This window comes from Protobothrops mucrosquamatus, unplaced genomic scaffold (assembly GCF_001527695.2).
Source record: "Protobothrops mucrosquamatus isolate PMUCROS unplaced genomic scaffold, P.Mucros_1.0 scaffold49, whole genome shotgun sequence".
NCBI classification, from domain to species: domain Eukaryota; kingdom Metazoa; phylum Chordata; class Lepidosauria; order Squamata; family Viperidae; genus Protobothrops; species Protobothrops mucrosquamatus.
In genome coordinates this window covers 336814-348560 of record NW_015386431.1, presented here as the reverse complement: position 1 = coordinate 348560, position 11747 = coordinate 336814, and the positions used below count along the sequence as shown (strand labels likewise).

Sequence of the window (11747 nt, the reverse complement as noted above, 5' to 3'; positions counted from 1 at the left end):
GGCAGCGAGCAGCTACAGAAGAAGTGGGCCAGCGGCATCCACATGGGCTCCTTCTGGATGGGGCTGTTGGTGCCGCCGCTGTGAGGTGAGACAGTAGAAAAGACATTCCCCGAAAATAAGACCTAATGCCTCTTTTGGAGGAAAAAAAAATATAAGACTGGGTTTTATTTTCGGGAAAACTCAGTACTAGATAAATGAAATGGGCAGTAAGCAGCATGTTATGAACCTTTAAAAGTTGTAGGAGTTGGGACTCTTTATTCTCTTCCTGCAACTACATGGAGAAAGACATCATCATCAGGTTTAGATATTCCCACAACTAACATGGAAAAAGGCACATAATTATATTAAAATGTCCAAAATCACTCATAAAACAGAAAAATGGAGCATAAATATTAAAATTATCTATCCCTGAAAATATATGTTATAATTCTTAATTGAGATAGGTTCATCCCCATAAATGAATTGTCCCATCTATATGGTATATAGTTAAAAATTCTACTTTATCAAGTTTTTTTAAAAAAATAAATGGCAAATAATTTCACCATAACAAAATAATTTCATCTTAACAAAAAGAAAATCAGTCTTATGTTGCTGGTCTAATTTACTTCTGCATTTTTACATAAAATGGGAATTACATTATCTGAAATGAGTCCAGCTGTGTTCTAAAACATCTTATCCAGGAGGAATGACGTTTTAAAGCATGTGAAGCCCTGCAGCTCCCAAAAGTAATCACACACATATAACATATTGAAGGGCCCAGAATTTTAAACTATAGTAAAATAACAGAGTTGGACCTTTAACTTCCAGCAGCATCACAGAGGTCAATATGTTCAGTGATTTAATTATGAACTTATCACAGTAAATAAAATACTCTAAGACTTGCAGAATATAAAGCAATCATCCCATAGTGTTTTGATCCTCTCCCATGCACGCTGCAATCTTAAATTCACAAAAGAATAATTCTAATGGTATATGTTGAAACCTCCTTAATGAAAGAGAATTGTTGGATCAGATTATGATTGAACTTCCCCAGATACTTTCTTATAATGGCCAACTCAGGTCACATAAGGAAGGCATAATTAGAAGTATTCTAATTGTATTTATTTACATTAATAGTATATACTTCCTAGGAAATAGTTTGCTTGATAATATTGAATTAGTGTGGTTAAAAGGCATACTACCGTAATTTGATGCAGCAGATTTCTCTCAGTTGCTCTATAGTTACTATTGCCTCTATCAAAAATGATAAAATGTCAAAGTGGTAGTAAAGTGGTGAATCATAAGATTGTGTTTGCGTTCCTAACTCTGAATTCCTAGGATGCCTTTTTAAAAAATAATGCCGAAATTGGAAAAGTGGTGATTCCCCCCCAACCAACTGAATAACATGATAGCAACTGTCTTGCAGAGTTTCTACAGAAAATCTGAATATAAATGTTTTAAATTACATTTGCATCTTTGTCCACCCACTTGTTTTTGAAGAATTGATTTTTCACTAAAAAATATACATTTATCCCAAATAACTGTAATATGAATATCCTTTGAAGTATCCTTCTCTTTGTACTTCTATTGACTCATCTATATTCTTATAACCTTATAGCACTTTACTTACAATTCTTGACCATATCTCTCAAACCATTCCTCTTTCAATCATCCATCCTCATTAAGCTTTCTGTCCTTATCTTCAAAGCTTCATGGGCTCTCTACTCCTTACCTGCCTGTACTTTCATCCTGGCCCATCCAGGTTCACTATCCTGAGTCGTACAAAGTTTGCCTGCTCTGTAAAACAATTCTATTCCCTTTTGCTGATCCCTGTGTGTTGAATTCCCTCCAAGAATGTCACAATTCAGATTTTATATTTTAACACACCTTTCAAAACTAATTATTTCCTTACCATCCTTGGAGTATTGTTCTATTTACCTTATTGTATCCCAATGAACATACAATAAGAAAATAACTTGTTTTGCCCTTGCTTTCATATACTGTGTTTATTTATATTTATGTCGTAGGAGGACATCTCTCTGTTGTTTCTGCATCTATTTTAGACTGCAAATGGTCCTCCAGATAGGAAAGCATAACATCAGATCTTTGAAAATATAATGTACATTGAAGGGATAGTACAAAAAATTAATAAAAAACAATGTATTTACTAAATATGAAACTGGAATGTAGCCAGTGTTAAAATATAGACCTAGGAACGATGAAATAATTTGGAAATGAATCTTGTGTCTATAATGCTTGAAAGAGAACTTTGCTTTGTTTTACGAAGAAGCGTTTTCTTCATTTACTAGAATAGAGGCATTTTCTTCACACATTCTTGGTTCAGTTTTGGTTCAGTTTTCCAGAGAGGTATTTTAGAACATGCACAAATTCTTCTGCAGACTCAGACTTTGATTTTTTCTTACGTTCTTTGTCTTTTTTCCTATCCTTTAATTTTTAGTTTTTAAGGATTTGGAAATATATGTTTAGTGCCTATGTCAGCTTATCATGACTGAAGGAGGTTTTTACATTTGGGTTTGCAAACTTTTGTAAACATTTTTTCAATCCAGCTAAAGGCACGTTATTAGACCAAAATAACTGACCACTGGCATTTACTATGTAAGCTCCTTCCCATCACAATAAAAGTACATTTATTATATAAGGTTGATTCTACATTGGTTGCTTAATAGGGAACTACTGAAGTATGAATTTCTCTAGAATCACAAGTACTTTCTGACACAAATTATCTTTATCATAATTTCAGATTTGCAGGGGCTGCTGTAGTGAATTGCTTACACATTTCATAGACAGCTGCTCAGTTATAGATATCTGACTAAAAACATATCTGACAGGTCAATTTGAAGACTTCACTTTCACCTTTAAAAACACTTAGCTAGCTCCTGCATATAAATTAAACAGGTCTAATACTTACAAAAAGAATAATGGGCTATGAAGTAATTTGGTTGCCTTTTTTCCATCAAAATTTCATTGGTATAGTACTAGTTCCCTTAAATATTGTTCTTTGTTATTAAGCTTTTATATTTGGGGACGCCAATGAATATTTATTTTATATCCTGCTTATTCATTTACAAATAGCATTAAAGACAATAGACTTGGGATATCACTTATGAGTTCCAGCAGGATATGCAAGATTGTTCTCCATGTTAATCTTGAAGTACTCACTGAAAACAAACTACCACGAGAATCAGGAACATACATGTCAATTGAGGAATATTGTTACTATTATTAAGATACTTGTCTGGCGTGCTTCAGATGTCTTGTATACATTAAATTTGTAGGCTGGTTCATACATCATATTAAACCATTGTTTATTTTAAGCTTTGGTGAGTAGACTTCAATATCCATTTACAGAGGTGCTAAGCATGAAGTTGGGTTTATAAACCACATTGCTAATATGTTTTGTTCACCAAATATGGTAAATATGGTATGTTATGGATTAGGGTGATATTTGAGGAATAATATATTCTATTAAGGTTTAACTTTGCTCATTCTAATATCTCTAAATAGCAAGAAAAGTACTTGTATTAATAAGATATATTTATATTCTGACTCAGTGCAAAGTGTGTTTCTGGCAGCATAAAGATATTGGCACAGTTACACTCCATGGCGTGCCTGCTTCTGAGTCAGTTTGCACTGAAGAGCACATTCACATGTTAAAAGGTAAATACAAGGAAGAATTCTTCACCTCTTAGGATGGGAGCTAATTTCTTATTGCATTATATTGATTATTCAGGACAAAACTTGTGAACAAATACTCAGGGACCATAGGAAAGATTCAATTCCTGGGTAAATGCATTGCTTTGAACAGATCCTATAGATTTAACTTATAAAACAGGCTGTCATTCTAATGTATTTATAAATGTTCAGGATAGACAGACAGACAGATAGATGATAGATAACATGTATGTGTGTGTATATGCATGCTGAACATATATAAATACATGTATATGCATGCTGAACATGCATGCGTGTGTATGCATACTGAACGTGTGTGTGTGTGTGTGTGTAAAGAGGGGGGGGAAATCTCGCGACGGAGCAAATTTATGACCGCTAGCTCAAGATTTGTCCCTAAGAGGCCACTTGTCGCAACAGCGTCAAGCCTTGCTCGCTCTCTGTACCTCTTCCGACAAACGCATTTTCAAGTAAACCGTGGTATGTGCCACCCCCTCCCCGCCCGCTCAAAAAGAGTCAGTGCCAGGAATGGTTCCATAGACCTTATTGGTGGTTGCTGCACGATGTGTGCGCGCGCGTCTCCTGTAGTGTGCGAGAGGAGCTAAACACAAGCCGGCCGGTCGCGCGCCGATTTCGTTCTACCCCCCCCCCTAACCTGTCCCTCCTTGCTCAGCCTCCTGGGACTTTCCCAAGTCTCTCAGCCAGGCCTTTTCAGAATAATATAGTTGTGCCATTCAGGTGCGGCGGCCACGACCGACCTGCTCCGACTTCTTCTGTCGACGAGTTCTCTTCAGGAGTCCGGGGGTTGTTTCCAATCCACGGACTCCAAGCTCGTGGCAGAGCGCGGGGCCCCCAGGTGCCCAGGCAGCCCAGTCAAGCTTCGCGCGCTCACAGAGACGCGCAGGTTACAGACTCTCTGCTTACAGAGCCGCCGTGCACAACGGTGCCTGCCGGCGCCCAGACGCCAAAGCTGCGCGGAATTGAAAAGTCAGCTCCTGGTTCGTCTTCCTCTTCCTTGCCAAGATCCCTTTCGCCTCGGACTCTTCTTTCCCTTGGGAGCGCCTGAGCCGTCAAGGCAAAAATGGGCGCCGGCGAAGCAAACCGCGGACCCTTTAAGTCAAGAGGGGCTGAGTGGGAGGAGAGTTTGTGGCGCGGCGAGTTTGAGGGAGCGCATAAGTAGCCTGTGGAGAGTGAGGACGCGGCCAACCGGAGCTCTTGGCTCTTTTCGCTGGACCTTCACGAGACCCGCTCCTTCCAGTGCTGACCGGGAAACGGCTCACAGTCAGTCTAGAAGAGAACGCCCGGCGCCTGAAGCCCTCGCTGCTCCAGTCCCTCTCCGCGGCTCCTCCTCCCGCCTTCCTCCCATATGGGGCACGGGGAGCTTTCCTTCGGCCGCCGGGGCTGCTCCTAGGGAGTGCGAAGGGCTCCTCGTAAAGTGACACCCGCAGCGGCTGCGGCAGAAGGAGGCGGGGAGGCGGCAACAAGAGAAGCGGGGGGCTTTTGCTCTGCTAGGTGCTTCCCCGTCTTTCCCGCCGCTCCCGGTTCCGCTCGGCGTTCTCCGATGTGTTCCTGGCCCCGGCGGGGGACGGTGGCAACCCTGCGGGAGGAGCCAAGGGTGGCGCTACTTTGATGTTCCTGGCCGAGAAGCGTCAGAAGAGCTGATCCTTCGTGCCCAGGATGATCGAGGAGGACGCTGCTCTGAGGAACGGCGGCAGGGGGCTCTCGGGCCAGTGGGCAGACGCGGCGGCCGCTCGACCCCGCACCACCGAGCGACATATAACGGTGCACAAGCGCCTGGTGATGGGCTTCGCCATCTCCATCCTGGCCCTGCTGGTGGTCACCATGATCGCTGTGCTGCTCAGCGTGCGCATCGAGGAGTGCAGCAGCGGCACCGCGTCTGACGGCCCAGGAGGCAGGGCGGGCAACCGGAGTGTCCCGGCGGCACCTGCCGCCGCAGCCCCAGCAGGAAGTGCCCGCTTGAACCAGAACAGCGCCGGGGAAACCCCTGGAAGTGCAGGGGAAGAGACAGTGGCGCTGGAAGCTGTTAGAGGGGAAGGGGAGGAAGAGGAGTGGCCGAGGCGGCGGGAGCAGCAGCCCTGGACCCAGCTGCGCCTTCCCGGACACCTGCGCCCCCTCCACTACAACCTGATGCTGAGCGTCTTCATGGAGAACTTCACCTTCAGCGGCGAGGTCAACGTGCAAGTCGAGTGTCTCAACGCCACCCGTTACATCGTTCTCCACGCCCACCGCATGCACATCGAAGCAGTCCGCTTGGCTGAGGACCGGCTGGCCGGTGCCTTGAACGTCTCCGGCTTCTTCCTTTATCCACAGACCCAGGTCTTCGTGATAGTCCTCAATCGGAGCTTAGAGGAACAGAGAAGTTACAACCTCAAGATCCTCTACAACGCTCCGATCGAGAACGAGCTATTGGGATTTTTCCGCAGCTCTTACGTCCTCTACGGAGAAAGAAGGTAGGAATCGATCTCCTTTCCATGCTTGCCCTTTCTTTATCCTCCTTCCTTTCTTTATTGTGTAAAGTCGGAATGACAAGTTCTTCCTGAAAATTCCTGCGTAAAGTTACCATTTCTGTTAATATATACTCATGTTAACCAAAAGTTTAACTCCCCAGCACCCCCAAAACTTTATTTTTTTAGTTTAACATTTTATCTTAGAACATAAAAGAGTTTATAAGCGTCTTTAATACATCTCCTGAAGTGTCAGAAATGGATATGTTTGGAGTTAAATATACTTGAATTAAACTTCTGCAGAAGTTTCCATCTGACCTTACTTAAACTCTGTCCTGTACCTCCAGCAAAGTTCAGATTTTACTTAGTCAGGATCTGATCAATTAAATTTGGAATTTAACTGTCCTTCCAGTTGCAGCTTATTCACTGGCTTAAAGTGTGTATAGACTTTCCTGTTCAAAGAGAACCAGATAAAAGAAGCAGAATAATGCAAGTATATTATAGAGTATTTTAAGGCTGAATATCATACTTCTTTGTTTTAGGATATTTTAATTCTGAAATGCAGTTAAGAGAGATCTCTTCTTACTATAGCATTACTAATAGCAAAGTAATTTTATTCTGCTATACCTATATCTGCACAATGGGGTCTCCCTGCATTTATTCTTGGTTTCATTTCACAAAAAGGCAAACCTATCAGAATCCTGTGTGGCAATCCTAGGAAAAAGGGGAACAATTCATTGTACTTCATTAGGTTTTTTTCCCAACTGTGTCCTTGGTAGGAAAGTGGATTTTACTACTCATAGCTTGTAACAGTAATTGACCCTGGGATGTTAACAGAATAATTTGCAAGTGTTATTCAAATCTGTAAGAGCTGTATTTGACTAGCCACTATTTCCTACAACTCAACATAAGGTCCAAGATGGGATAGGCAACCTGGTGTCTTCCCAATGTTTTGGTTTTTCAGCTCACTGATAGAATGCCATTAAAAAGTATCTGAAGGCTGCAAATTGGTTACTGTTGCTGTAAGAGAAATTAGTCAATTCTTTTTAACTTGACATTGTTCCATATGCATTTGTTTACATCAACAAGCATAAACATTGAGATAAAAGGAATTTAGTTTTATAGAATGTAAAGAAGCTTTTCTTGCTGAGATGGATTTAGAGTACCATCTACAGTATATTGAGAAAATATTTTGTTGTACATTTGATTGGGCTGCAAAGGACTTTAGTAAACCTGTTGAGAATTTTAGAGCAAGTTTGTGTAAATATTTTACAATTAAGGGTGGTGGTTTAGACCAGCTTGATAGTAAAAATGGATTTGCTGGGAGAGCAGAAACAATGAAGGGGAAGTTTCAGAAGCTGAATTTCAAATAGAGAAAATCACTCCTTTCCTTCTTATGATTTTAGACCACTAATGCTATAGTAAGAAGAGATCACTCTTAAATAGTTCATTTCCCTTTTCAACCACATTATAGACCAGGTCTGTTAAGAACAGGTTTAGGTTTTTTGTTCAGCAGATCAAAGATCAGAGCCCAGCCCTAAAGAAAGCTTTAGCTTAAAGCAAGCAGAACTAAATTTATAATAACTTTGTTATCAGAAAAATAAAATGAATTTATTTTCATACTGAACATCATTGAAAATCCAACCTTAATCTTATTCTGTACATCTCATAATTTGAGAGTTTCTCTTGAGCAACTAGTTTACTTAAACCATTGCCATCCAAAAAGTGAGAATGCCTTCACCTTAGTTATGCCAACATTCTGTATATATAACTTTCCTCAAAATGTGTGAAAAGATTTTTCAGCATAAGGATCCATTGAAAGGATATTACCTCTATTCTTCATGCAGCAAGTATATACAGGATCACAGATTTCAATTTTCATTATTTTAATAAATGATGTTATAGTTATGATATGCTTTCTAATGTATCTCCACAGAGAAATATAATTTGAGGCAAATTACCTTTCTAAGCTATATAATAATTTATTAAACTTGCTTGCTACCAAACTCTGTGGAAGTGGACTCTGGAAGCTACAACTATGAAAACAAGAAATTACAATAAAACATTAAAAATAAAAAAATGGCAAGTGCAAAGAAGTAATTGAAAGGTTGTGGCAAAATTATAAGTAATCAATGCACATGTAGTAATATAATAATTACAAAGAAGTCTAAGTGTATGTACACATAGAAGAAATAATACCAATAGTTTTTGATATATTATCTATTCACACAGTTGTTTACTGATTATACATTTATGTTGCATTTTTTTACCCATTTATCTGCAAATAATCTTCAATGAATACTGTGGCATTTTCTTCTGAGTAGACTGTTATAGAATTGTTCTGTAATCAAAGGATTGCACAAAACAAAATTTTAAATTGCTGTAAATTGGTCCAGCTCTATTTAAGTCAACAGATCAATACTTAATCTCACATAGAGAGGATCAAGCACTTTGTACTTTTCTGAGAGAGAAGTAAAGTATTTTTGAATTATAGACCTCATTGGATTGTTTAATGTTTTCTTTTTGAAATATCAGAACTTTATTTGGCAATCATGATCTAGAATACATTTCTGTGGAAAAATATGCCTGAAAGTTTGGCAACCCTATAACAGTTGGAAACAGGATGACCTATAATTAAAATGATTTCAGAGTTTTCATGAGATTATGTAGCAGTTAAGAAAATTAGTAATCAGCATACAAATATCAGTCAACATTCTTTGGAAATAGCCTAATGATAAATAATGGATCCCAAGCAGGTATATCCTTTGACTTGTTTATATTTAATTAACTTTAATAGACATATATTTCCTTTATCTGTTCATTTGATCCAATAGTTTTGTAATCCTCAGTTTTCCATAAAAATGATAAAGATAGATAAAGGAAGATAGGGCTAATCTCTTGACTATATCAGCAAATACCATAAATATTTCTAAAATATTGGTGAGACTCTAAAAATGCTAATTTTTCTATAGAGATAATTTAATCTTTGATGGTCTAAAGTAAAATCAAAATACTACAATAAAAGTGATTTTAGTTGTCATTGTACCATATATACATTGTACATTGACATAAAGGTATTTTAAGGGACATCATATACAGATAGTCCTAAAAATGAACTGGGTATCTGATTTTGTATGTATTTAGAATAAAACAATTCTTTCAATCTTAACAGCTTTGTTACTTTTCAAAACTAATTCCTAGCAAGATGTTTTAGGAAATATGTCTGCCTTTTTAATAGAAAAGGTAGAATTAAAATACATGCAAATTACTGTCATCTGCATTTAAGAAAGCCATCCTGTAAGTTTTTCATTCCCATAATTACACATTTGGGATATAATCCTGTTATCAGCTAATATGTGTGTAAATTCTGAAGTTTAAGCAAAGCATATGCAGGATCACAGACTTCTATTTGCATTGCTCTAATAAATGACTTGAAAGTCAAGATATGCTTTCTAATATATTAAAACCACCATGTTATTAAGTACCCCACAAGGGCCACTAGCTATGAATACATTTTAATCCTCTAATTCATCTTTACTTTCAACAAATATCAGAATATATAAATAAGCTTTTACTGCATTTCATTTATATTCAGCACATAGAGCACAATGTGTTAGAACATAATTATTTATGCTCGGTGAAGTTAATACAAAGATATGATTGATCTCTCACACATATAATTTAGTATTTGAGGGCTAAGAATGGCATTTGCAAATCTTTCATGAGGCAGAAATTATCACCAGGTCAACATCAGTTTCATCTATAAATAATTTTTAAAAAGCAACTTTTCAATTTGGTCCTTCTGATACTTATTATGGATCTAAAGAATGCCCACATCAGTTCATCCACTCTGACTGAAAATTTAGTTCTGCAATTAATTTTGCTCCAGATATTCTGGCATCAGCAGTTTGGAATTACATAAAACAACCACTTGGTGGGTAAGCTTTGACAGGTTTTAATTTGAAATAATTATATCATTAATCATTTTAGAATGTATATTTTCAATTATCATGTATGTTTCAACTTATCACAATGAATTTTTAAAGTCAGTGTAATGATTTAGCTTTTATTGTAGGAATTTTAATAATTCTTTTTAATGAGGGTTTTGAGATTATGCCAAGTTGAAGAACTAAATACTTGAAAATATTACTCAATTAAAATACAAGAAACTTGAATTTTTTTAAAAGTAGTCTGGGAACATGAAGAGGCATTAATAAGAAAACAAGTGGGATTTAGTATTTATTTAAACATCTAATAATTTAGAACATGTCTTGAATTTTCAGTGAAATGATTACAGAAATATAAATATTGTAGAAATGATCAAACTTTTAAAAGTGTTGTTTTAATAGAGACCTGTTTCATTTGTGAAAGTTATGTGCATTTATTTGAAAAATAGTAGTAATATTTGGTCTCTGAAGACTATAGAAAATATTGTCAGATGTATACACCAATATAAATTAAAATCATGTTTTGCCTAAATCTCATGCAAATGTATGGTTAAAAGAAATTGATCAAAATTTCAAAACTTCCATCAGCTTTGTAGCTCTGTTATACAGAATTTTTTCTTCTTGAATGAAAAAGAAATACAAAAATTATACAGAAATAAAATGGAGGTTTTAAATCCTTCAACTCAGTAAAACAAGCAGTCAGAGTCTTAGCTGTTGTTACAATATGAGGAATAAATGTGTGGGCATGTCAACATATAGAATGGGGATTAATTTTCAATTATTTTTAAACATTCACCACCCTTCCATCATTAAATATGTATTTTTCCAGTGGAATTAGATAAAGCCAAGTACAAACAAAATGCTATAGTATGGCCATGGGATTCCATGTTCCTCTTCTCTTTCTGCAGGTTTGAAAATGAGATTATTTTTAATTCCGATGTTGATTGATTTGACTGACTAATTTGCAATATCCCATTACAACCAACTTAGCAAATTGTGCTTTATTTTAGTTAACAACCCTGGCTCTGAAAACAATCCTTGTTTCTGGTTTGTTTTGTAATTTGGAATTGCAATATATTCAGAACCAAAAGTAGAGGTTTTCAGTCCTTCTTTTAATGGGCAAATAAAGAGGGAAAAGCTAGCCCCAAATTTACTGTACATAATGCTCTTTGAATTAAGCCAATGGTTATATATATATTTGACAAAGTTTTTTCTCAATATTTCTATTTGATAAATGCTACAAATAGTAAAATATCAGGGAATTATTATTGGTGGGGCAAGATTGGCATCTAGCAAATACCTTAAATTGGTAATATTACTGAAACTTTGCTTGTAAAAACATCAGTTTCCAAAGTATTCTTATGAGAACCAGTTTGGTATAGTGGTTAAGGAATCAGGCTAGAAACCAAGAGACCATGAGTTCTAGTCCTGTCTTAACCACAAAGCCAACTGGGTGACCTTGGGCCAATCACACACACTCAGTTTTAAGAAGCAGGCAATGGCGAACCATTAATGAAATCTTGCCAGGTAAACTGCAGGGACTTGTTCAGACAGTTGTCAGAAGTCAACACTGAATTGAAGGCATCAAGTATTCTTAGGCAAGAAAGCAACTAGACAGCATTATGAAATCAGAGTGCATTATTACTTTCCTACAGAGTTCCCCAAA

At 37.4% G+C, this 11747-nt stretch overlaps 1 protein-coding gene across 1 annotated transcript in view; it reads left to right on the top strand.

Moving 5' to 3' along the window:
• The first annotated feature begins 5346 nt into the window (after positions 1 to 5346).
• Positions 5347 to 11747, top strand: part of TRHDE (thyrotropin releasing hormone degrading enzyme) — a 261694-nt gene continuing 255293 nt past the window's right edge. Inside the window, exon 1 of the mRNA XM_015811780.1 lies at positions 5347 to 6140. Coding sequence (XP_015667266.1) covers positions 5347 to 6140 — 794 coding nt within the window. The remainder of the gene's footprint in view (positions 6141 to 11747) is intronic.